General features: G+C 37.7%; 2 protein-coding genes across 2 annotated transcripts; one reads left to right on the top strand and one right to left on the bottom strand.

Annotated features, from left to right (window-relative positions):
• Window positions 1–1,788: 1,788 nt before the first annotated feature.
• LOC307123187 (uncharacterized protein) lies at window positions 1,789–21,672 on the top strand. Its single transcript, XM_079811625.1, has 21 exons — window positions 1,789–1,859; window positions 1,999–2,117; window positions 2,419–2,524; window positions 2,616–2,709; window positions 3,259–3,415; window positions 3,505–3,685; window positions 9,406–9,528; window positions 9,612–9,665; window positions 9,760–9,879; window positions 10,105–10,263; window positions 11,950–12,003; window positions 12,102–12,144; window positions 12,510–12,717; window positions 12,871–12,950; window positions 13,450–13,557; window positions 13,644–13,724; window positions 16,675–16,779; window positions 16,935–17,056; window positions 17,143–17,265; window positions 19,816–19,864; window positions 21,072–21,672. Coding segments are annotated over exons 1-21 (2,151 nt in total). The 5' UTR covers window positions 1,789–1,857; the 3' UTR covers window positions 21,135–21,672.
• On the bottom strand, window positions 20,692–27,641 carry smcr8b (Smith-Magenis syndrome chromosome region, candidate 8b). Its single transcript, XM_079811624.1, has 2 exons — window positions 24,091–27,641; window positions 20,692–22,346 (listed from the first exon to the last, which is right to left on the bottom strand). The coding sequence occupies exons 1-2, from the start codon at window positions 26,613–26,615 to the stop codon at window positions 21,929–21,931; spliced, it is 2,943 nt and encodes a 980-aa protein (XP_079667750.1). The 5' UTR covers window positions 26,616–27,641; the 3' UTR covers window positions 20,692–21,928.
• Between the last annotated feature and the right edge of the window lie 93 nt (window positions 27,642–27,734).

Raw genomic sequence — 27,734 nt, 5'->3', positions numbered from 1 at the left:
AATAAGTGGAAATTAATCTGTTAATTATCACAATGGGTCAAAGCCATGTATTTCAACTTCCAGTTGTCTGCTTTAATTAATCATTAGATAACGATTTGCTAAGGTTTCATTATGTCATGACTTCACTTGTTGAGGCACATGACTATTAACTAATTGTTAAGTAATATGTCATTGTGTTTATGGCTTTTGAATTAATTTTAAATTAGTTAATAGTATCTTGCACATCTTCTGTTTGATGCAGCTAATGTTATGGAGCATGTCTATTTTAAGTTCAACCCCTATACTGGGTTAAGGTGCTTCATTGTCTCTTATGATTGCAAATCTAACAAATTCTTAATTGCAGTATCTAATCTTATCATTTGTTCAATTAAAGCATTGCATATCACTCCCAAAACAATTGATCTGCTTAATTATTGATATTTACAGTTAATTTGAATATTTACTTTTTACTTTCGGTACTTGAGTACGTTTTAAATTGGATACCTTTGTACTTTTACTCAAGTGATGTTTAAATGGAGGACTTTCTACTTTTACTGGAGTCATTTTTAATTTAGGTATATATACTTTTACTAGAGTAGGCCTATAACTTTTGAGTACTTTTACCACCCCTGGGTGTAATTTAAATGCTCTTTTGACATATATTTATTTTTTGCAGTTGGCAGTGTTCCACCATTAAAAAGAAGCCAAGTAGGTTGGATGGAATGGGGAGGGGCCAAAAAAAAGAGGGAAATACCTAAGTTTCTTAGGGCTGGTCACATTGACCGTAAAAAAAGGGCTGGTCAGAACAGATTGGAAAAACCGCATGAAATTGAAAGCTATGACCTAGTTGATCACATACAGCTGGCATCTTGACTTTGTTGACAGGAACAATAAAGTCTGGCATTTGGAAGTCAATTTTTTTTAATTTTTTGCAAAGAGAGAGGACTTTCTACAAACGAAGTAGGTACTAATGTGGAAAGGTCTACATTTATTCTTAAATATTTAATGAATGAAAATTTTTTTTTTTTCTAACGCTAGACATATGCGGAGAATCAGTATTTTTTTCCCCGTAAATACATGACAAGATACTGTAGAGATATACTGTACAAAAAGATAAATGTTTAATAGACCCTTTTCACAGACTGTGATGACGCGTTTTAACGGTCATCAATATCGTAAATCCTGCAACGTTTTTTGTATTTTCATTTTTTTTTTAAATATATGTACATTTATAACACTAATACTTTGCATTTTATTACTTTTGCATCAAATTACAATAAAAAATTTACCGCTGCTGTGCTCTTTTCACTGCCGTTGTCAATCTCACTCTATTTTTCCCTCTTTTTGAAAGTTGTGAAATCACTACTGTGGCGTTTTTCTTTTGCTATGCGAGCAAATGGGCACACAAAAAAATATTTAATGCATTCTCTCATTCACAGCTATAATATTTAACCTAACTATGACGACTTCTGCTCTGAGAAACCCGGAAATGTGAAAAGGGTCTATTTTATCAACACTACTGGTACCTGTTGTGTATTGTTGTATTTATGATTTTGTAATATGTGTAAAATGAATAAAACATTTAATTACATTAAAATTAAGCTGGGGGAGGGCAGGACCTATGGGCAGGACAGGACACTGACTACATTTCCGATTTGCCAGAGTCACGTGGTACCTGTTGTGTATTGTTGTATTTATGATTTTGTAATATGTGTAAAATGAATAAAACATTTAATTACATTAAAATTAAGCTGGGGGAGGGCAGGACCTATGGGCAGGACAGGACACTGACTACATTTCCGATTTGCCAGAGTCACGTGATTCAGCTGAAGCGCCAAACTTTGAACGCGCGCGTCCGAGGCTTCATTTCGACAAAATATGTAAGTTTAATAACCCAAGTTACAGACAAATCGAACAAAACAGATGTTATAGTTTCTTTTATATTAGACGCACTCAATGTTAGTTGAGTTAGGCTGGTATTCAAGGTAGTTTCTTCTCATTGTCTGTCATGTTCCGTAGGACGCAGCACGACATACCTATAATCATTTTGAGCGATGAAGATGATGATGAAGGTGACTCCTTGATGACCCTTAACGATTCCTCTGTGCTGATCATTGAAAATGAGAGGAACGAAGCAGGTACTGTTCAGTTACACACATTTATTTAAACATAAACAAAACAAAAAGTTACCATTGCGAGCATTCATTTGTAACAGACCATAGGCTGTTTTTGCACATAAAGCATGGCAATACCATGGTTTCTTCGACACAAACTGTAGCAATGCCATGGGTTTTAAAAAATTGCCATGCTAATACACCTTTTTGTTGCATATACCATGGCATTACCTTTTTGATATACCTTGGCATACCATAAATACTATGGTAATCATTCAGTAGTATTGTCATCTATCTGCTTCTCTTTGTTTTCTGTTGATCTCAGACATATCCAAACACGTTGAGGAGTTGGATGAGGACTTGGCCATCACATACGCCCAAACTGCAACAGTGCTTCCACATGCCAGATATGACTGCACCCTGGCTTTCTGGTCAGTAAAATTAGCGAGGTCACTGTTGTGTGAAGGACTTCCTGTGTTGTCTGTGATTGTTTATGTGTCATTGTGTCTTTACTTGTTCCAGTCGAGCAGAGCAGGATGTCTCAGGACCTCTACAAAATAATGCAAAGTACTGTGATCAGTGTTTTTGCTACATCTGTGACAAACTGGCCTCCACGGTGAGTTCACTAGCTTTAAATCTGAACCAGACTCAACTTTCATCTATCTAGGGTTTATGTTAGTTATGCACAAAAAATGGCAGTGTCATGTCCCCCAAATCAGAAGGGAAAAAAGTGAATTCAATTTTTCATACAGAAAGAGAATCGTTTTTTTTTTTTAAATTGTGACATTTTTGTGTAAAATCACATTCTTTTAATACATTTTAATCCTGTCCAGAAAGACAGTATTATTATTATTTTAGAAATTAAAATCAGCATAAAAATATTATGTAATATACTAATTTTACAGTTGAAATAATATACTATTTTTAGCTGTATTAAGTTGAATATTTTTTTATTTAAAAAAAAAAATGTCACAATGCAAGGCATTTTTTCCCCCTGAAGACAGTTTCTTTGCTTGCTGTGTTGATGGATGCTAGGCCTGAATTGTATTATACTCTCTACTAACTGATTTAATATATACCAGGCTAAAAACAAGGCCACTTTTGTGTTTGTGAAACATTGGTAAAGCACCATGTAAATAAATGAGACTTGACTTGTGTTTTAAAGTGTGAGTTTTGGACCATCCCTGGCTTTTGCCACTCTAATGCCCATAAGCACAGTGTCTACTGGAAGGCCCTCCGGGATAAGAGCCTGATGGGATATTTGCATGAGCTGAACTTCACCTTTGAGCCGCTGGATATGGATTCCGACCTACGACGGGCAGGTATGTTCTCTGACGCAATAGACTGCAGATTTATTATCTCTTAGTACCTGTGCCAGCCTAAATTAAAATTGTGTATTTGTTTGTGGTAGAGAATTCACTGCACAAATTTGCTGGTAGTTTGGCAATGAAGTATGCAACTTTCTTGTTGGGGATTGAGAATACCAACCGTCTAAGCTGTGGGTGCACCTGTCACCGGAACAGCACTACACAGAGTCAAGCCACCGGATGTAAAGGATGCCATAAACATCACTATAGGATTCTGGCGTATGAGTGAGTGGTCCTCCTTTTATATTACTTTTAGTATAATTTAGTTTTATAAAATTGGAAATCGGTCACAATTTGGTTAATTTAGATTCTGTAGGTGCAATTGATAAACTGCAACTTAAAGGGGTACTTCAGCGTTGGGAAGATGAATGTGTATTTTAACTGGGTCATTTATGTAGTAGAAATGTGAAACTATTTTTGAATTTGGTGCCTTCTAGACCGAGAAAAGACACAATGTATTTTTGTCTCGTGGATGAAAGACAACAACTCCCACGGCCACTGGTTATCACTTGCCCACCGCGAAACCGCCCCCACCATCGTTTTGATATTCATAGGAATAAAATAATTTTGTTCGGTTAGAGAATAGACACTACAATTAAAAACTGAACGTGTCTTTTCAATAAAGTGTGAGTGAGCCGAACAAAAGTCACAGCACAAACGCAGCAGGAGTTAGATTTTATTCATCACGAGAGCGAAGAGCTGTGCAGAGCTGAGGTAAGCGCGGCAGTCATTCCCGTCGCGAGTCCAGTCTGGTGCGTTTTCAGATCATGCCTATGGAAGCTTAACTTTCATAGGAATTCATAGAAAAGTTGAAACACTCGCTTTGCTCTGTACTGCTCCATTATGAATGCCTGAGCCGAGCGGGCGGCCGTATGCATTTACATTCTGTGCGTGAGATCTCCCCCCTGTGGGCGGGTTGATAACATGCGGAACAGCTCCATCTAGTGGCTGTAGTCTTTAGCCTCTCGCCAAAAAATCCTCAGATGACGCAAAATGACGATATTTGCGTCATCTGAGGATTTTTTCCAGAAATGAAATGCATAATTCTCTCGTCTCAGGGGGACACGAGGGGGGAAAGTACTATAATTTGAATATACTACCGGGTTTCTACTGATACAAAGCTTAATGTTAAATCGCTGAAGTTACCCTTTAATTTAAGAATTGTGTTTTGGGTAAGAAATTAGCATTACATTGATTGTTATTATAGTATTAGTAACTACATTTTTAGCATGACCAATAGTAATAGTGATTCTTAAAGGCATAGTTCACCCAAAAATGAAAATTATCTCATGATTTAATCTTCCTCAAGCCATCCTAGGTGTATATTAGAGTTCTCAAAAATTTCGATATGTATCGATACTGAAATATCTGAAACGATACCAATACTTCTTACTACAGTATCCATACACCGATGCCAGCTGAGCTTTCCTGCTCTCCTCTCCGACCGACAGTGAGTTGACAATACGGAAGGCGGTCTGGAGGAAGCTAGATATTTTACTTTATAACGTGTTAAATATGGATATTTTTCTTACACAAACCCATTGATTCACTTCAGAAGGTCTTTACTAACCCCCCAGAACTGTGTGGGTTACTTTTATAATGGATGAATACCCTTTTTTTTTGGTCTTCAAATTTTGGCTTGCCATTCACTGCCATTATAAAGCTTGGAAGAGCCAGGACTCCTTTATATAACTCTGATTGTATTTGTCTGAAAGAAGAATGTCATATACACCTAGGATGGCTTGAGGGCGAGTAAATTATGGGATAATTAAAAATTTTTGGGTGAACAATTCCTTTAAGGCTGGAATACACAACACGACTTTTAATCAGATTTTTTGCCCGATTTGCAGTCTAGATGAGTCGACAATAGTTACTGAAAGTCTGACTGCACAAAATCTGCAGACTGGAGCAGCAGAGTTGCCAGAATTCAGAAAATAGTAGGGGTGTAACGATTCGTTTTAACAACAATACGATTCATATCACGATTTGAGGTTGTCGATACGATTCAAGGACGATATTGGTTCATTTAGAACGATACGATCCAAAACGATTCAGTGACTTAAAATCGATTCAGTAACTTTTTAGCCAAAAATTGTGTGACTGAAATAAATATCTGGATACTGCTCAGTGCAGGTGAAGTTTCTAAGATTCCTGTGGTTTCTTGTAAGGGAATCCGGTATATCAATTAATTATGGATATAAACAAACAAGTAAACAACAATTAATGGCAAATGCATTCAAATTTTATTTGAATAAAGTGCAACCAACAGTTTAGGTTGAATTAACAGGAAGTTAACCTTTTCTGCTCTCATTTTCAATATTCAATACATTTTCAATAAAAGCACAGTAAGTGCAACCAACATTTCAACAGTAGGTTAACCTGCTACTTCTGCTTTTGTTATCCAACATAATAATATTACAATATTAATATCAAAAATAAAGTGCAACTAACTTCTCTTCAGGTTTAATTAATAGTAGGTTTACCTGCTACTTTTGCTGTTGTTTTTCAACATTAAAATAATACAAATACAATATTAATATCAAAAATAAAGTGCAACCAACATTTCTTCAGATTGAATAAACTGGCCTGCTACTACTCTCAGTTTAATAAACAAACAATATTTAACAAAAGATAAAATGTAACCAACTACTCTTCAATGACTCTACAGATTTCTTTTTCAAAAATATCAACATGATCTGACCGCAGAACACTTCTCTGTGCGTTCACTATGTCGCCAGCTGTACAAAAAACTCGCTCTACTGGCACACACTGGTGTCAGGAATGCACAGGTAACAAGCAAGGGTTGAAAGTACAGGTAGCGCTTTCTCTTGGTGGCTTGATAATTTCTCGCTCGTTGGCTTCTCCTCTGCCATGCGCCATGCTATGTTTTGTTTTCTCAAGCCCCGTTCACACCGCCAGCGACACGCAGCGACACGCAGCGACAAAGCGACACAATCCCATCATTTCAATGAGCGCTGCTGCTGGTGCGTTGCGATGATGTCACAGATAGGCAGACTGAATCGAGTAACGTTTAATGCCTTTATCATTAAAAGTGCTAAGAAAAAACATCCATATAAAGTCTGACGTGCTTAAATCCAATGCGTTATTTCCTATGATCGATACAATCGATTGATTACCTTTTAAAACGATGTTAGATCGATATATGTCGTCCGGAAGGCCAACTTGCCGAGCACAGATCGATGTAGTTAGATCATAGGAAAATAAATCGATACATCGATGTAGTAGATGAATCGTTACACCCCTAGAAAATAGTGTAGTGTGTGATGGGCTCCATCCAGTCGGGGAATATAAAAACATGTTTGATATTTTGAGCTGATTTTAGACCGCATATCGTAGTGTATGATGTGTCACTACTGAAACTGAAGCTGTCCTCTATCAGTGTTTCAACAGAACACTGGTAACAGAACATCAAATTAGCCTCAATATTTGACTTGGCGCTGCAAAGGCGTGGACATGGTTATTTTTGCGGCTGACCTTATTGCATGTGCTTTTGTAGGAGTTTCCCCTTTAGACGCTAAATTTATGGGATTAGAGTATTTCATGCAAGGTGATTAACAAAGGTTTGTGCTCGTCAATTTACTGGTGATTGCACCATTTATTTGTCACCCAATAAAAGTATGTCTTAAACAAAATGCTAACTGGTAGATTGTGTTGGTCATTATGGAAATGATCCGGCTGCGTCTGTGTTCTTTATTTTGCACAGTCAGTAGATCACGTGCAGAACTTTCCACTCCCATCTGAGTTTTTTTTAATTGCGCTCTAACTAATTTGCCCTTTGCAGTAAATCTGGCCCTAAAGCCTGTTTCACACATACTCTGTTTGCAGTGCGTATGCGGTGCATATTTTTTTCCATACCCATGTTAACTGCTTAAAGCTTTTACACTGCAGGTGGATGCGGTGCGTATACAGCAGTGCTGCGATCGTTTCCGCACAGAGTCTATTTTTTGCTGTGCTGCACGCACTGAATTAAAGTGACAGCGCATTGTTCGCATTAAAATAAACATCTATTGATGCGAAAATCTAGTAATTTCACCACTGATGCATATAATTTAAAGTCTACTCTGTTTCAAAGTCAACACATGGCTTTTTTCCTCTGGTAAAGCAAGGAATATGATACCTTACCTGGCATTTAGGTAAATAAGGAGATAATGTATAGCACTTGTCCTTTCTTGGTGGTGGAAAAACAGTTCTTTATGACCTGCAGGATTTAGGGTTGTGCCGATGGACGATATCATCGTCCATTGTGATGGCTGACTGACATTTTGAATGTCTGACTGAATGTTGTTTCATGTGAATATTACCACAGGAGTGAAGCTCTCAAAGCGCAGAGCGGTATATGACACATCTTTGTGAGGAAATAGTATGAAACAAATATTTTTCTAACTAATATTTAATTTTCTTATATTCTTTCGGTAACCATTATTTACTGAAAATCGTTTAGATGTTTTATAGGCTGTAGTGTGTTGTTTCACTGACGGAAGTGATAGAATAAACACGCATGCTTATGGATGTTTCAGCCACAGATTATTTCAAAATGTAGGCTATATCTGGCATAGACTACAGTATTTAAAATAGCATATGCATTAGTTACATTCTCAATTTAATTTACAGAGCAATCCCTGCTAAGTTTTTAGCTTAACTAATACTGTAGAAGGGGATTAGTGTGCGTCACACTCACAACAGACTCGCAGCGGGGGCGTGGCATCACGATGGTGGCGCTCCATCGTGATGCCGTAAATTGAGAATGTAACTAACCTCGCAAAGGTGTGTCATATACCGCTCTGCGCTTTGAGAGCTTCACTCCTGTGGTAATATTCATGTGAAACAACATTCACATACAAAACACTGAGTTGGTAAAATAACAAAATTATTTTTTTTTAAATAGAAAATAATATTTATGTAAAGAGATATATTAAAATAAAAAGAGCACAACTTTTAAGTGGAAGGAAGCAATTTTTTCCCCCTCACGTGCAACCTAGCGGATGAGTCATTATTTGGGTTAGAAAAATAACGAAATGATAGTTTTAAGTAGAAAATTGTATTTATGTAAAGAGAGATAGTAAATTATCTACCTATTTACCTAATTAAACCCCCACCCCCGCCAAAACGAGGATATCATGGATCATCACGATGTTTTACTGTAAACATCGTCAACTGCCAATTTAGGGGACATCGCCCAATGCTAGCAGGATTTCTTGTAAAAAGATTAAAAAACTAAATAAAAGACGATAGTCAGCTGTTTTTGTCCTATTGTAAACTTTAATTTAAAATGTTTGGGATTTTAGGATATAACCCATGTTTAAATGTATTTGCACTTGTGTGAACAACGTAATATAGGCCTATAGCTAAATCTAAAGTACAAGGCTATATAAATATAAAGTAATGAATTGAGTAAAATGTTGTTTAAATGTAGTGCGTTTAAACGTGACATCTATGAAAGAGTGTAGGCTATACAAAGAGAATTAAAATGCTGACAAGCCATGTTCAGTAACAACTTTTCGATTTGAAATCAAAATAATTTTAAATGAATAAATGTTGTGTTTGTGATATAAAACCGCAGATCAGTTACACACTGCAAATGCAACATATATGAAGGCACAACAGTGCACCGCAGACGAACTGTGGATGGAGTATATGTGAAACAGTCCAAACTGATCCGCGACTCTGCAGTTGCACACAGAGTTGTGCATTTGTTGTGTTCACAACGAATTGAAAGTCTGGTAGAGTGTGATGCCCCGTTTTTCCTCTGTAACCATTTAGAAAAGTCAGCAAGTGTGTGATGCCTAGTGTTTTAAAATCTGTTCAGATTTAAGTTGTGTAGTGTGTATTCAAGCCTTTAGCGAACACCAAATTTTGTAATCTGTGCATAGAACTTGGGAGTTGAGTGCGTGCTATACTAAAGTTGTTTCTTCTTTTCCCCCCAGTTACACTGCTGTGAGTCAACATATCAAAATGTTTTTGAATGAAGCAAATAAAGAGAATCCAAAGGCTTCTGTTGTGATGCTATTAGGCGCTATCAAGCTTTTCGTCACTCACACTGTTCCTGGGTAAAATACTATACACTTGCATATTCTGATCCCTGTTTTTGGTATGTATAATTCCATATCTTGGTGTTATGTCTCCCTCGCAGAAACATACATGCTGCTATCACTGTATCTGAAACTGTGACAATGCTCCTGTGGAGGTAATGCTACAAACATGTTTTTTTGTTTGTTTACTTGGAGAGAGTGCCTTTTTGCATTTTCTTGTTTTCTTATAACTCTTTGTTTGTCTTTCAGATTTATGACGAAGGTGTGGACGCTTTTAGTTGACTTTGATTTTTCCAGCACTTTTATAAAGCAACTGGATTTTTTCTTCCAGAGGCTTCCTCTGCCTTCAAACTGCACATTGCCAAAAAGGTAACAACACATACATGAGCTGGCACTTGGGTTTGAAAAAGCCAGACACTTCTTGCTTCGTGAAGAATACTTCATCCAGATGATAATTTTAGTCATCATTTGCTCCCCTTTCCTAGTTTTTAAGAAATGTTTCCCAGATTTTGCTTGCTTATACAATAATTGTTCAGTTGTGGTCTGCCATTGTTTTGTTGTTTGATTATTAAATTGTCTTCTCTTTGGCTGCAGCCTGAGTGTGCTATCTTGGGATGACCCCTTGCTCTCTGGCGTGATAAAAGGTCAAAACATCACTGGAGAGAGGCAGGTCAAAGGTCAAAAGCTTCAAGTCTTGCATGAACCTCTGTGCGTGATTCAAGCACGAGCCTGTAAACTACAACAACAAAACAAGTAATGGCCCTTCCTTAGTGTACTTTATATGCTTTATTTACTGCTTATCAAACCTCTTAATTTACTAAATGTGCAATAAATCATATGGGCCTGCACAGAGTCCGCACATGCAGAATTCCACAGAAAAAAAATCATACATCTGTCATTCACAAAGATTTATGCATACTTAAATGTAGCTTCACCCAAAACTGTGTTTTTTCACTACTATGAAACATTATTCAGGGCTCTAGACTGCGAATTAAACGATTGTATTTGTGACCAAAAATATTAATTTGCAAGTGATTTTTTTTTTTCCCCTGAGATCGCCACTGGCGGCAATATAAATGTACCTGTTTTGATTAAAAATTGCGTTCCTTTGCTGTTTTCTGTTACTGCCTGAACTTACCATTATTTGTAGCGCAGCCAACTATAATCGCAGTAAGATTGTACTTCGCATCTTTAATGTGTTTGTTAATTTAAGTAAACAATTAACAAACTTTCAGCTTTCAAATTCTGTCAATTTTATCATGAAATACAAGGAAAAATGTTTCAGCAGGATAATGTGCGCCTTGCCACAAAGCAAAAATCAGCTTTTCCACAATGGTTTGAGTAGAACAACAGTGAGTTTGAGGTGTTGACTTGGCCTCCAAATTCCTCAGATCTCAATCCAATCGAGCATCTGTGGGATGTGCTGAACAAACCAGTCCGATACATGGAGGCCCCACCTTGCAACTTACAGGACTTAAAGGATCTGCTGCTAAAATCTTGGTGCCAGATACCACAGTACACCTTCAGGGGTCTGAAGCACAATATTAGGAAGGTGGTCATTATGTTCTGCCTGATCGTTGTAATTGCATGTGAAGGGCTGCCTTTCACTTACCTCCTGATTTTAGAAAAATAGATTGGGTGTGGGCAAGACGAACAACAAATTTTATAGGATGCATTAGGAGGTAGGCCACACTATACTCATAAGTGATGCTGACATTATTATGGTCTGGGACACTGATTCAGATTCTGTGTAAAGAACAATTATTTTTGTCTCAAATTGATAGATTCACTTAAAGTGGAAACTGAATTGCTTTTAGTTCCCATGACATCCACAAGGTGGATGAAAATGCTGATGCTATAAAAAGAGGGCAGACGTGAACAACACATGACAAAATTAAAACACGTTTATTCTTTTAAATACTTAAAATAATTTGGCGCCTATTTTTTCCCATATATAATTGATTTTTTTTTCTTTCTTTCTTTCTGGAGCCCTGATTATTTAAGTGATCCAAAATATTTAACAATGATCAGTAATAGCTCAAAGCGGTTTACCAATCACACCACACTGTGCCAGCAGACCAATCAGAGCACATTTAGCTTTTTGGAAGGTGGGGCTTCATAGGAACTAAACAGAGCATTGCTGACAGATTAGGAAGAGAGGTGCTGCAAGAATGTAAAATAGGTGGAAAATGTTTTTTTTTTTTACTTTCAAGCATGAAAACCTATTTTAGTAGACCCCAAAATCTAGGGCATAAAATCGCCTTTTAAGTCTTTTCTGTGGATTTTTACTTGTAAACAGCACACAAAATGTAGGTTTGCAGATTCTGTGTAGGGCCAATGATTGTTTTTTTTTTAAGTTATTGTGTTGTCATTGCTTTGGCCATTGCCAACCTTAATAAAATAATAATAATAATAATCTATCTTTTTATAACACATTAGGTACCGTGAGCTGGCTCGCTATCTGAAAGTTGTTAGAAGTACCAATAATCCCACGTGAGTGCCAGCTGCAGATTATGAACATTTTTGTGATATATAAGCAGATTTATTTAAATTTGTTACAATCTTTCGTTGTATGTCTGTCTGTGATTTAGGCTGCAGAGAATGAAAGACTTGGTTCCCCTCTACCTGTCCAAGGTAGGTTAGAATAAATCCTTTTCCTTCAGTGCTTTCTGCCTTTATTTAATATGATTGTTTTATGCACTTATTTTAGACATTTTAAGTCTGGACTCTCAGGATTTTTCAAACTTTTGGATGCAGAGAATTTGTGGCCAGTATGATGATCTGCACGCCCCTAAAAGGACACCCTTCTTAAAATATAATCTTTATTAAAATATATGTATATTTTTCCTCCCTAAAATTGAGTAAATGCAGTGATTGTGAATCCCAGGTTGTTAAATGACACACAATTGTTGCATATAATCAATGTTTTGAAAAGTAAATGGTCATGATGGTGTAAATGCCCCTTCTTGACTGCTTTTCTGTTATGTTTGTGTGTTTAGGTTGGCGAGTACAGTGCTGCAGTCAACACAATGTTTTCCAGTGCCTCTTGCCCCGCCTCCCGACTCACACCTCCACAGTTCAGAGCCTACCTCAGAATTTTTACAACAGGCCTAGCCCCTGATCTAGCACAACAAGCATTTGATCAAGGAAATGGCCATATGATCATACCTGATCCTTTACTGAGCACCAAGTGGACGCCCATCGAAGGTAGATAATTGACAGTGTTTATCTTGATGACATCTGCTGATTCTTGTTTTCCTTTATTTGTATGTATCATTCCTTTTAAAAGATTCTGTGTCATTTTAAGCTCAACAAAGCAATGAATGTTTATGCTGTACCAATCCTGTTCCTTCAATAAAGGTTCAAATTCATTCAAGATGATGGAGGTATTGAAGTTTGCACTGAGGGTTCTGGACTGTAACCATGATGTTTTTGCAGATGTAGGTAAAATATTATATAATGTTATTTTATATAACTTAGTCCACCTTATTTTTAATGTTAGAGCAAGCATGGGGCTTCTGGCTTCCAGTTATTTTACCTGTACAAAACAGTCCATTATACTGCTTTGTATTGCAAATTGGTACTTATCATACTGTTTTAATTTATTATATTTATTATAAACACAAATTGGTTTGCTCAAAAAATTAACTACAAATAAGGTGGATGTTTCATACACAAATGCTCAGTTGACTCTTTATCTTTATTTATTGCTGGCCACACACAACTTTTTTTTTATTACTAATAACTATTTTGTGTTAAAGGCATCATTTAGCTGTTGCATACTGAATGTGTGGCAAACAGCATCAAATGCCACCTATCATAAAAACAACAAAACCCATTGTGATTTCATTCATATTAACTCTTCATATGTGCTTGTGAAGTCTGTCAGTGTCATTTCAGATCTGGTGTTTTTTATGACCGATGTCTCTTTGTTTGTAGTCAGAAACCTGGGTGTATCTGCTTGGCATTGTCAGTTCCAGTTTTATTACCCCAGATGGTCTTGTCGTTGGTGCATTCTATGCCGAGCCTGACGTCACCTTTCAAGCGGTAAGAAGAGTGTTTATTTTGTGTCTGACGGGATGGAGAACATGCTGAGATGTTTTGGAGAAAGATAGTTATGTGTTTCTGTTCAGGTGACCAAAGATGCTGCCAATGCAATTCTCAAGGATCTTACTCTGACTGCCCGTATACAGATCCCCAAAACCTTTGAGAATGTGAGTTTAAATTTAGTTCTCTGCAATTTATTTTGCGTAAACCTTGGATTATTGGTGACTGACATATTGCAAATGACAATATCTATGTAGCAGGGTGTCTGATGCCCAATATAATTCCAGTATACACAGCCGTTCAAAAGTTTTCAGAAGTCGTCTTTTATGCTCACCAAGGCTACATTTATTTTATTAAAGGTCCTGTTCTTCGTGATCCCATTTTTCAAACTTTAGTTAGTGTGTAATGTTGCTGTTGGAGCATAAATAATACCTGTACAATTATAAAGCTCAAAGTTCAATGCCAAGTGAGATATTTTATTTAACAGAAGTTCCCTTTCAAAGCCTACAGCAAACGGCCGGTTTGTACTACATCCCTGTACTTCCTGCTTTAATTACGTCAGTAGAGCAGTTTGTTAACTAACCTCCGCCCACAAGAATACGCAAAAAAGGGGTGTGGTCTTGTTGCTCTCCCACGTGGGGAAGAGGAAGTGTTGCGTTTGTAGAGTGTGTTTGTCGCCATGTCGTCGATACGCTGTTATTTTCATCCCGGGTCTGATTCCGGCTCACATTGATACGGTAATATAGACATGTTTACAATAACTTTGAGCGCATGCATCTCCCCGTTATGGTAAGAGGCGTGACCTTTCCAGGCAACATGCGCTAAGCTGCTGTCGAATCACAACACGGGAACCGCTGGCACAATCAGAACTCGTTATGTATTTCTGAAGGAGGGACTTCATAGAACAAGGAAATCATCAGGGCGTTTTTAGGACAGTGAAAACAGCGGTATACAGATAAGTAAATTGTGTGAAAAATACTGTTTTTTTTTTTACACGCAAAACATGAACACATGTTATATTGCACACTGTAAACACAATCAAAGCTTCAAAAACACAGGAAAAACGGGACCTTTAAAAAAACAGTAATATTGTGAAATATTATTAAAATGTAAAATAACTGTTTTCTTTTGAACATATTTTAAAATGTAATTAATTTCTGTTATGCAAAGCTGAATTTTCATCATCATTACTCCAGTCTTCAATGTCACATTTTCCTTCAGAAATCATTCTAATATGATGATTTGCTGCTCAAGAAACATTTATGATTATTATCAATGTTGAAAACAGTTGTGTAAAATATATTTTTTCAGGATTCTTTGAATAGAAAGTTCAAAAGAACGGCATTTATTTTAAATAGAATCTTTTGTAACATTATAAATGTCTTTACTGTCACTTTTAATCAATTTAATGCATCCTTGCTGAATAAATGTATTCATTTCTTTAAGTTAAATTCTTACTGACCCAAACCTTTTGAACTTTCTATTCATCAAAGAATCGTGAAAAATGTTTTACACAACTGTTTTCAACATTGATAATAATCAATCATAAATGTTTCTTGAGCAGCAAATCATCATATTAGAATGATTTTTGAAGGATCATGTGACTGAAGACTGGATTAATGATGCTGAAAATTCAGCTTTGATTCACAGAAACAAATTACATTTTAAAATATATTCAAATAGAAAAGTTATTTTGCATTTTAATAATTTATTTTTTTATAAAATAAATGCAGCCTTGGTGAGCATAAGAGACTTCTTCTAAAAACATTAAAAATCTTACCTATCAAACTTTTGAATGGCAGTGTATTTATATGTGTATATAATGATAGTAATGAGATGCACAATTTCTTCTTATAATAAATAAATAATAGACCCTTTTCACAGACTGTGATGCGTTTTAACGGTCATCAATATCATAAATCCTGCAACGTGTTTTTTTTATTATATATGTACATTTATAACTTATTACTTATTATTTTTGCATCAAATTACAAAAAACAAGTTACCGCTGCTGTGAGGGTGTTTCTAATACAGCGTTTATGGGAGTGATGGTAAAAATGTACATATTTCTCTCTTTTGACTGCCTTTATCAATCTCACTCTATTTATTCCCTCTGTTTGAAAGTTGTGAAATCACTATTGTGCCGTTTTTCTTTTGCTATTTGAGCAAATGGGCACACAAAAAAATATTGAATGTATTCTCTTATTCACAGCTATAATATTATTAATTATACTATAGAGACGGAGCGTATTTAGGCCACACCCACACCGGAGGGGGGAACAATCCAACGCTCTCCATTGACTTTGCATTGCGTGAGGCTGCATCCTTGTCATTTCGGACTTATAACAAAAAACAGAACAATGTCTAAAAGCTGCAATGTGACAAAGTGTACAGCAAACAAGCTAAAAAACACAGAAATAAGTTTTTATAAGCTGTCGACCAAAAAAAACGAGAGTTTAAGGAGACAAAAGTGGATAAAGGCAGTAAAACGTGACGCTTCAGCAGGAAGAATGGGTAAATTTTGGAATCCTGACACTCAGTATGCGTATGTGTGCAGTAAACATTTTGTCACTGTTAAGTCAAATATCCAAATGTCAGGTTTATATATTATATTTCCTGTCGCTGATTACGTTCCCCTCCAGTGGGTGTCCTTCTCAGTGTAATATAACGTGTCACGCTCTGTCTCAATGGCCTGTATCCACTGTTTTGTCCTTAAACGCTCGTTTTTTAGGTCAACAGCTTATAGAAACTTCTGGGTTTTTGGTTGTGGGTTTTGTTTAGCTTGTTTGCTGTACACTTTGTCACGTATCCGCTTTTAGACATTGTTCTGTTTTTTGTTATAAGTCCGAAATGACAAGGAGGCCGCTTCACGCAATGCAAATTCAATGGAGAGCTTTCAATTGCCCCCCAGCCCCCCCCCCCCCCCCCCCCCCCCGGTGGGCGTGGTCTTCATATTATGACGCGTGTCACTCTGTCTCTATGACGACTTCCGCTCTGAGAAACCCGGAAATGTGAAAAGGGTCTATATTCTTTAAATGCCAAATGGGACCGATCAAAGCAGCTATATATTATACATTTTGTCTTATTGGTGCTAACGTTGTTTTATTTTTCCATTAGGGTTATCCTGACCAGGCCAGACTGCTGTTAGTCACTCAGGCTTTGGTGCTGCGCATTTTCCACTCAGAGCTCAGCCCCATCCTTGATGTCATCATTTCTTTCAGGGTGCTTATTTTCTCTAGTTTTTACTCAATGGGGTCAAGTTCAGACCTTCAATTTACAGCTATAAACAAAAAATAGAAAGTTCTGTTATAAATCGAGTAGTTTTGATTTTGTTCAGATTAATATGTGTAATGGTGTATGTGTCATTTTTCCTTCAGTTCAACCACTGGGCGCTCCGCTGGTTCTTCAACAGTCTGCTGGGGAGGCCGGATGTGCTGCACTACCTCCTGTGCTGTCTTCTGCAGGAACTGTCTGATGAGCAGTACCAACGCGTACAGGGGTAAGGTTGTGTACACACACACGCACACGTGCCAAAACTGAACAAAAACCTTCATGATAAGCATGTACATGCTCTATCTGTTTCAGAAAATGGAGTGAAACCGAACATTCCCTTGTTGCATCCTTCCTCTGCTTGTACTTCCTGGAAAACAGTGTGATTCTAGACTCCCACACCTATCCCATCAATAGCTTGCTTGCCACTTGGAATGAGTAAGAAGCAGCAGTCAATCAATATAGTAAATTCATGATGTGTCATATTTCAGCACAGAGGGATGTTGGTTATGACATAGATGTGCTGTTAATGCATGAATATTAAAAGAGGATATTTCTAATAGAATATATTGGAATTGCATTGGACATTTTGGATATTCCTAATACACCTTGTCCAGAGGAATATAAAAAGGAAGATCTGGAATAAAACATGAATTCCACTAAAGCAATTGGAGAATATGGACCCACTTTATATTAGGTGGCCTTAAAGCTACACTGTGTGATATTTTCCCCCATCTAGGAGTGAAAAGGTATATGACCATCCAGTGAATATTTAGTTTCTGTTCCTCACAATTCCGATTTCGTTTTAACTCCTACGGTGGCCGATTTAGTCCAAGATTAACATGGCTTCCAGTTCGACCTCATCCACATTCGACACGGTGCCATCGAGTGTTAAAACGCGAAAGGCGAAGCTTGAATTTACGGGTATGTCCCTCTTTGGCTAATGTACTTTCAAGATGGAGGGGCAACATAGCGACCGGCATTCGAACCCCTCACCCGTATGTATTTTCAATGGCATATTATAAACTTACGAGAATACTTTATTACTTGAAAGAAGTAAATATACATTAATGAGCACATATATTTTTGAAAGAACTAAGTGTTTTTAGCTAAGAATAAACTAAAAAAGTTACACAGTGTAGCTTTAACTATTATGTACTAACATTTTAATTAATAATTTGATTCAATGCACTTATTGTGTACATGTTTTTACATTGTACTTACATTTTTAAAAATACCTGCATGTAATTACATCTGTAATTAATTTCTGTAGTTAAATTTTAAATTTTAAATTTTTCTACAGTTGACACTTCCCTTACACCTGACCCTACCCTTAAACTTACCCATACCACCACACCTGTCCCTAACCCTACCCGTATCCCACCTCAATATCAATATTTTGCAACACAATATGAACACACTAAGTATATTGTACTTATTTTTTGATGTAAGTACATAGTACTTAAGGCCACCTAATATAAAGTGGGGCCGATAATTTTGTTAAAATTTTAGTTGGGGATACACCGAATCCAGATTTTTGGGGTTCGGCCGAATACCGAATCCACTGGTTAAGATTCTGCCGAAACCGAATACCGAATCCCATCCTCAGTCCATTATCACAGTAAACACATTAATGAAGTAAACAATGTAAAGTTGTTAAACAAAGTAAACACAGCAGTGTAGGGATGCTTATATTGCAAAATATGCTATGCTGTATTAAAATACAGCAGTAGTACAAGCTCCTGACTGGTGGAAAGCGATTGAAAGCCGCTTCCCGAGGCTGGCCACACTAATGAGGCGTTATCTCTGTATTCCCGGGACATCAGTGCCATCTGAAGCCTTGTTTAAGGCTTTTCGTAGTGTGGTTTTGGTCAAGTTTACTAAAGTAAACATTGTCACGCATGTTCTTCTCGCCGCTGTTTCCTGATGGTTTATAGAACTATTACCCCGAGTCGCCCTTTGTCGTTTCAAAGAACAGCACAACGGAGAGCGCAGAAGCGCAGTCAGTCAGCGAAGGCTCGTGCTGCGGAGCCAGACAAAAGTATAAACCAGGATTTAGAGGGTGTTTCTGCCGCGGGTTTAACTGTTAACAGGCTGCGCTCCAGACTAACCCACATCACTTAGACATGTTACTTTAAAAAAAATTTAAAACATACAAGGTGTGGATTGAGGTAGGCCTGCTATTTTTATCTGACAAAAAACTATTACGGTTCCAAAGCTTCAAACAGATTCAGTGTATTTTCGTTTTGTCATCTAAATTTGGTAATTATTTAAGTGAAAAATATTTAGTGTAGGCCTATTTATTTTATTATTTTTATTTATATTTTATCGGATCTATGCTGCTGTTTGCACTGTAAAATAAACCCGTGAAAAAAAGTGTCTTTTTAACGGGTCACAGACAATTGTCAATCTGCTAATTCAATATTATAATCTTATCAGTTAACGGTTAATAATCGGATAATAAACAGCGGTTGTCGGTTGGGAAAATGAACCGAAATGAGCATCCCTACAGCAGTGTATTTTTAATTTAATTTTAATTAAGAATAGGCAACATTATGCCAGGATGACTGTCCTTCCTACCTGAAGTTGCTGCATTTTGGCTGCTGTCTTTAGATTCCTTAATCTACTTGCCACCACGAGACAAATCAGCATTGCAAATTGAACATATAGCTCGACTTCAATCACCTTTTTTTGACTTAAAGTACTGCCAAACAAAACGTTTTCTGTTCACGAGTTCCATTTTCACTTTCTCACAGCCTATTGGATTCGAACGGTCCAGCTAGTAAACACGTTCCCATAATCAATGGCGGCGTCATTACGTTCGACCAGCGGAGCGTAGCCTAGGGTTCGGTTCGGTGAAAAACAAATTCTCAACCCCGTCAAAAAGCCCAATATTCGGCCGAACCCTGGATTCGGTGCATCCCTAATTTAAGTACATGTAAACATACCATCAAATTTAATTTGCTAATGCACTGTATTTGATTTCAGAGTGTACTGCCCTTGGCAACTAAGCTTGAGACTGCAACTTGAAAGCAATGTAAGAATCTTTTCCATTTAAAGGGTTAGTTCACCCAAAAATACTCACCCTCATGTTGTTCCAAACCTGTAAGACCTTTGTTCATCTTCAGAATTTTTTAAATATCTGACCCCTCTATAGAAAGCTATTTAATTACCACTTTGAAGGTCCAGAAAGGTAGCAAGACATCGTTAAAATAGTCCATGTGACTCCAGTGGTTCAACCTTAATGTTATGAAGTGAACAATCTCTTCTCTTCCGTGCCAGTCTTATACATTATTCACGTAAGCACAACGCATGTATGTGATCATGGGATCGTGCTCAGCCAATAGTGGGGCGGCGTTTTGTTGTAAAACCCGGAAGCGCTGTACTCTGTAAATAGCCCAACAAAGTGAATAGCGTAAGAGGGAAGAGAAGAGATTGTTGAATTAAGTCGTCATTTTTGTTTTTGCGCACAAAAAATATTCTCGTCACTTCATAACATTAAGGTTTAACCACTGGAGTCACATGGACTATTTTAACAATGTCAGGGCTCGACATTAAGCCTGTTCACACACTTGTCCTTCGGACAAGTCTCTCATTCACTTGTCCGAGTAAAAAATGTGCTTGTCCGGAATTTTTTTGTAAATATAATTTATTCTGAAGCAATTTTCTCACCAGTGTTCAATCAGCTTTGACATATTTAAATGTGCATATTTGTAATATTTTTTACCTTTTTATAAAGGGCATTTTTTTCCATAATCTTATTAAATATAGGATATGCTTCAGGTTTCCTTTTACATTCTTAAATTTGATCTATAAATTCAATTAGAAGAATTGATTTTTTTTTTTGATATTTATTTTTTGTTTCGACATTTTACTCAGGATACTTGTCCGTCGGGCAAGTACAATTATTTTTCACTTGCCCCTTCAAAAAATCCACTTGTCCCGGACAAGTGTTAATGTCGAGCCCTGAATGTCTTTTCTACCTTTCTGGGCCTTGAAAGTTGCAATTACGTTGCTGTCTATGGAGGGGTCAGAGAGCTCTGGGATTTCATCAAAAATATCTTAATTTGTGTTCCAAAAATGAACAAAGGAACAAGGGTTTGGAACGACATGAGGGTGAGTAATCAATGACAGAATTTGTATTTTTGGGTGAACTAACCCTTTAATGACTTTTTACAAAGATATAATTAGATCTCAATTACCCATGAGGTTTTTAAGGTGAGCTGCTCTTCTCTCTCTTGCAGGTGGCCAGACTTACTCAAGAAAAGCGTAAAATCCTGCAACATATCCAACGCCACGGAATATAAGCCTCACCAACATCCTGAACAAATGAACATGCACAGCATTTCATTTCTTGCAATAAGTTTGGATGAGAGCAGTGTTTCATTTATCCTTTATTATCTGCTGGGGAAATGTTGTTTTAACCCAATGTTTTTGTTTGGCAAACTTATCTGTGAGACACACACTTCTGATATAACTGATCTTGTTATTGCACATTTTTCAGTCTATTCAGTTAATCCGAGTTTTTAAGCTGTAAAAATTAAGAACCATCTTTATTATGTATATATTAACGTTTGACTTTTCAACAAGATGGACAAACTGTACAGTTTTAATGTACAGAAAGAGTGCCTTAAACATTTTCAAAGATTATAAGCGGAAGTTCTACATTTTTTCGTTGCCAAGTTTTTGGGGTCTTTTTTGGAAAATGACCAGCATTTTGCAACATTACAGTACTGTGATTAATAGCAAGAGCATGTAAAGCACAATTCTATTCAGCAACAGAACAATATACAAATCTTTGTATCCGCAGTAATACAAATAAATGACAGTTTCAAATGCAACACTGATAAGCTGTTTATATTTGCTTTAGTTATAGATCATTTAAGGTTGTGAACTGACTGTTATTAGGGATCTTTGCAAAATATTACTGTAAATATTCTATTCAACGTCCTTTTGTAAACAAGATTTAACAGCATGCAGAAAATTATAGATTATACTGTTATGGCTGGACAAAAACAACTAGAGACGTGTTTGAATGCAATCAAAGCTGAGTAACTACTGTACAGTGCACAAATCGTTGACTAGTTTGTGTGAATCACTTTCAGAGTTTGAAAACGGAGGTTGTGGTGTAGCTGAATCGGAGGACATTGGGTGGGATCTCCATGAAGTTTAGTTTGATGAGCTCTGATAAATAGTTGAGGATTTTCTTATCATCATTGTGAAATTCAGAAAGAAAACATTCAGTCCATGTACTTTCCCAAGACCTTCTGGGTGTATGATGACCATTTGAAAATGTTAAAAGGAATGCTCTGGTGACGAGCTTGCTTTGCACACTTTGAGCAAACAGGAAGTAGGTGTTTCCACGTTTAAAGTGGCCCCTTGGATCCACCAGCAGGTTGATCAGAGTACCACTGTAGGTTGGGCAGCGTAGTGTCTTTTGATCCACATCTAGAACACTGAGGTATCGGCTATAATGGCTCAGGCAGTGAGGCAAATGTGTGTGATTAAAACAGCACGTCCTGGGTAAATATAAAAAAACAAAAATATTGTCAAGGTGGCATCAACTTGGTTAACCGTCTATACAGTGTTTATCTTAATGACATTGCTGAAAGCTAGATTCAAGTTCTTGTTTTTATGAATCCCAAGTAAATACTGTATTATTTAAGCTCATCAACAAAGCAATGAATTTGTAAGCTGTATACCAGTGTCACTCCTGGAGATATGCATTGTCAAGTCATGATGTATTAACCTTCCTATAATACTATTTCTGGGTCCAAGCCTCTACTCTGTTTCAAGTAAGAATACTATCTCACAGCTATTTATGAGCACTTCTTTTATAGTACACACTTGAAATAAGTTTTTCAAACATCACAGTCTCCAGGCTTCCAATGACCCAGACGCCAATATTGTAATGATTCAGAAAAGATGAATAACTGGCCACCTAGAAATTTTTGTATAGCATGATCATGATTTTAAGTAGTACTTACAGCTGCCTGATTGAGTGTGACATTCTTCTTTCAATCAGAGTTATATTTAACCCTCTGGGGTTTCATTTCTGACCAGACTTTTTTTTTGTTGTTTAATGTTAAAAATCGTAGCTTCATCGGAATGGTCCGAAACTTGGTGACTTTATTGGTACTTGGTATATGAACACCCAAAAAATTGGGGACAGGATTTGAAAAGTCTAAGTGGTCGTAAAAAAAATAGTCACACTCAGGACCTTCGGGTCAAAAATGACCGCCATAGGAAATTAATGGGAAATTGGCAAAAATATGAAAATGCAGAGTTTTTTTTTGTGCATACGATCTACAAATCAGCCAGGATGCAGAAAAAAAAGACTCCACAGTGAAGGGGTGAATCTCTAAAACATCAAGAGTGCAAAACAGACAAAAAAAACTCACACACAAACAAAAACGCAATTAGCTTTTGGAATGGCACGCGTTAATTTGTGTGTGCGTGTGTTTTTGTGTGTATAAGTGTGTGGGTTTTTTTTTGGTCTGTTTTGCACTCTTGATGTTTTAGAGATTCACCCCTTCACTGTTGAGTCTTTTTTTTCTGCATCCTGGCTGATTTGTAGATTGTATGCACAAAAAAAACTAATTTCCCATTCATTTCCTATGGGGGTCATTTTTGACCCGAAGCACCTGAGTGTGACTTTTTTTTTACGACCACTTAGACTTTTCAAATCCAGTTTTTTGGGTGTTCATATACCAAGTACCAATAAAGTCACCAAGTTTCGGATCATTCCGATGAAGCTTCGATTTGTAACATTTTTGTATAAAACGCAAGATCCACTATAGTGGTAAAAATGTGCAATTGCGTGATAAAAATGCTCAATGTGTCATAAATGCTCATAAATATTAATTATAAATCATAAAATGATCTCAAAACACCAAAAAAGAAAAAAATATAGAACAAAAATATATTCCATTAATTTTACTAAAAATCTTTTTTATCTTAATCCCGCCCTCCGGGTCATTTTTGACCCAAAGGTCCTGAGTGTGACCCATAAATGAAGACCCCCAGAGGGTTAATATATCTCCGATTGCATTCGTCTGAAAGCAGAACGTTATATACACCTAGGATGGCTTGAGGGTGAGTAAATAATGCCGTAATTTTAATTTTTGGGTGAACTATCCCTTTAACTGGATACCTTCCTGCAGAGTTTACCCCAAATAAATATGTCTGAACTAGCCAATTGAGATATTTGAGTTAAAAACATTTATGCATTCAAACAAGATTATGATGCATAGTAAACGTTACCTATTAAAGCCGATGAGTTTCCAGTTGAGCAGGTCAGTAAGCTGCAGCGGTGTTGAAGTCCACGGTTGAATGCTGTCTCTGTATCTACTCAGATGTGGCATGTACACAGACAGTGCTGTAACCAGTCGTCTCACTGCAGCCTCCTCGCTGCCTAGGACCACCAATGTGCGGCCACTCAGAAGGCTATACACCGCATGCACTGCAAAGGGAAACTGTCGCAAGAACTGCAATGCTGCCCGCCCTGCTCTGCCACGCCTCCGCCTGGTCCCACCTTCCCTTTTATTCCCGGGAAGGCAAGCAGAGAAAGGGCATTCGGAGGTTGTGGAGGCAGTGGTGCTCCGGTAGCTGAAGCAGTCTGACAAATCATCAGATATTGTCCGACAGGGCTCGTCTAACAACGAGAAAGGGATCGATTCTGTTGCATGACAAGCATATTGGGAGCTTGACCCACCCAAAGTAATAGGACAGTCAGGTGGGGTCAGTGTGAATGCAGGATAAAAACTTTGCGGCTCCTCCAAACAGGCACCTCCCACACCGAAAACACATTCAACATGTTGGTTGTCTTGGTTGTCTTTCTCATCATTCTCTTGCTCTGGGCTTTCCTCATCAATTGCGCAAGGGTATGAGGCACGCAGCTCTTCTGGTAGGATGGATTCTGTCGTGCTAAGCACCTCAATGCTGTCTTCACTGCAAGTGCGTCTGGTAGGTACCCTCCCTTGCCTTAGACACTCCAGTGCAGCTGTAGTGGACAAAGGCGGTGGTCTTTGCAGTGCTGTCTCCATCGGTATATTTGAATCCTGGGATCTGAAGGACTTCTCCGTCCCTAAGACCTCAATACTATCTCCACTACTAATACTGGTCTTCATCAAAGCTGAAACATATCCCACATTTTCTTGAAAATCCAGAGCTGAAACTACTCCCTCATTTTCCATTTCAGACTCTACTGGTGTCAAGGGTAGGTTATGCCCGGAAGGGGTATTTACAGAGCTGGGTACAACTGGAGATTGGCTAGAACCAGCCAACTCTAGTTTGATTGGCACCATTTCAACACAAGAGGCATATGACTCAAGGCTGACAGGTTCACTTAGAACTGAGGGACCAGGAAGAAAGGAGGGTTGTTGGACTGAATGTTGACCAGCTATTCCAGTCTGTAATCCGACACCCTCTTCCAAGTCACATGGATCCTCAAATAAGAAATTGGTACATTTAAGGTTGCGGAGAAGATTACGGCAGAGTTGTTGTGTGTAGAGATGGCAAATATCTCCTCTGAAAGTTCTCTCAATGGAGTACAGTTGCTGTAGAGCCTGTTGGTGGAAGTAGTCATCACACAATTCCTCAAGAGTTTTCAGACGCTTGTCAAATCGGCAAGATGAAGTGGAGTTCCTCAGCTGCAGAGAATGCGAAGGCGTGTTCGTGTAAGGAAAAACATTGCATTCTAGCATTGGCCCGGCAAGCTGATCGTCCCTTAAATCATCCAGGTCAAGCTCCAGAGAATGAGGGAGGTCATCTGGTTCGTAAGGAGAGTACTCGGAGTTTCTAAGCTTCCTGGTTGGGTAGCAGGTGACCTGTTTTAGAAGACTTTTATAATCCTGAATCGATTTTTCTACAGTGGCCAACTCCTGTTCTTTGTTAGCCAATGATCCTTTATCCTGCTTGTCCTTCCTTCGATCCCCAAACCGCTTATCTTTCTCATGGGTAATACATGACCTATTCTCATTTTCACACTCTACTTCCACCTTACTTGAAATCCCACATCTGTTTTTCTCTTGTAATTTCATTTCGGTTTCGCACTCTTTCAGTTTCACATCTTCTGTATTTCTATCAAATGTAGGTATACCATTCAACATCGGCTCCCTTTCATTGGTGCACTTTACAGAGGCATTATTTAACTCTCTCTCTATCTCTCTAAGTAACATGACTCTTGTATACGCCAGATCTCTTAGTTTTGTCTCCAGTTCATTCGCAAAGTTCTTCCTGTTCCCCGTTTTCAGACATTCGGAGACTTTGGAGAACTCTGCGGAAAGCTGCTGGAATTGTTGTATGATTTTATTCTCGTCAGACGACACATAGGCAAGGCAGAGTGGACGCACAAACCCTCGAGCCTCCAAGTCGTAGAGCGTAAGGTGGTGCACATATGCAAATACTCCTTCTCTAGAATCCCCTAAAACTACCTTTGAGTCTTCAACAAAGTTCAGTTTCAAAGAGCCACAACCTGCCGAGCTGGCGAGAGAGCTCTGATAGTCCACTGACATAATCCGAAGGGAGAAGTGGTTCAAATCAAACGTGCCACAGGCCTTGGTTTCAGGAGGAACCGTAAGCAAAGGCTGGGGCCCAACTTGCTCAGAAAATTCTGATAAAAGAATAAAGTCCTTCTTAAAATTAGCACCAGACATCCTGGACCATGGGGTGACGTACCCACTGAAGGGATACATGGGCACAGACAGTTCCTCTGGAAGAGCTGATGGGTCTATTTCACTGAAATCTGTTTCTTTCGTAAAAGCCACCAAGTCTGGAGAACCAATCATGGTGGTGTTGAAACAAACCGGACAGGGGTGTAAAAAATATTGTGAAAATACTGTGTCAAAACAGTCACATTTAACTGTGATTGTCTTGTCTTTAGTAAGGTGATTAAATGCCACAGGTGAAACCTATACTAATACCTGATAGTTAAACTTTACATTCCGCAACATCTGATTTAATAGTTGTTTTACAGTACATGTAGGTATAGTTGTTTATAGACTGATCATCTAACGTATTTACATTCAACATGCATAGCCCATTTCTCACTATGGTTATAATTAAAGCATTGTTTTACGTAAACCACTGTTGTGATGACTGCTAAAATCTCTTGACCACATAACTGTGGCCAATTAAGTAGATTTCATTGGCTGTTTCAAATAAAAAAATTGCAGGACGTCAAAAAAATAACTTTTTACAGGAAAGATTGCACTTTGTTGTACACATAAGGTCTAAAATAATGAATGCAATGAATAAAATATTTTGATTTGAAATGTAGTTAAAAGTATAAGCATTAAGTTATAGTACTAAAGTACAAATTCCATAAAATAATACTGAAATAATTAAACTTGTCACTCACATACTTTACACCCCTGAAACCGGCATCTTCACTAGATTCATCAGAGCTGTCCAGTGCGCCGTCTCTGATTCAGTGCAGTAGGTCTAGTTTTTTCCCAAGTGAACTGATTTATCGCCGCACCAGAGAATAATAACTAGCCTACTTAAAAACCACAACAAGCATGAAAATATCCAGTTCTCGCCTATTTAAAAATGACATGCCTACAACAACATACAACCCATGACATAAACGCAATGTCAGGAAAACGAACTGGTCAATTCAGAATAATATACGCATACATGAACTTGCCAATGTTCGTTGAAGCGCGAGTATAGCAAATCACGAGAATAGTTGTTGTCGGCTAATTTCTAGAAGTTATTTTAAGTCGTTGGTCAGAGGTAAACAAACATTATAGCGCTTTCCGGACAGCAGTAACTGAAGCAGCCTTTGCCATAGTTAGCCATGTGACACCTCTGGTTAGGGGGGGCGGCTCAATCTCTACTTGTTTCCGCCTCAACCGTAGAAAAATAAAACATGCTCGGGCGTTTTTATTGCATTGTTGCGACAT

Source organism: Gobio gobio, assembly GCF_949357685.1.
Source record: "Gobio gobio genome assembly, chromosome: 3".
NCBI lineage: Eukaryota > Metazoa > Chordata > Actinopteri > Cypriniformes > Gobionidae > Gobio > Gobio gobio.
Note: the sequence above shows the minus strand (reverse complement) of the source record. Positions and strands in the feature narration are given on the sequence as shown.

Excerpts from the sequence above, each read along its gene's own strand:
- LOC307123187 (XM_079811625.1), top strand. Across the intron at positions 2,525-2,615 it reads GACTGCACCCTGGCTTTCTG|TCGAGCAGAGCAGGATGTCT; the intron begins GTCAGTAAAATT and ends TACTTGTTCCAG. Across the intron at positions 16,780-16,934 it reads ATGTCATCATTTCTTTCAGG|TTCAACCACTGGGCGCTCCG; the intron begins GTGCTTATTTTC and ends TTTTTCCTTCAG.
- smcr8b (XM_079811624.1), bottom strand. The coding sequence starts at position 26,615 with ATGATTGGTTCTCCAGACTTGGTGGCTTTTACGAAAGAAACAGATTTC. Across the intron at positions 22,347-24,090 it reads AAACTCATCGGCTTTAATAG|GACGTGCTGTTTTAATCACA; the intron begins GTAACGTTTACT and ends ATATTTACCCAG.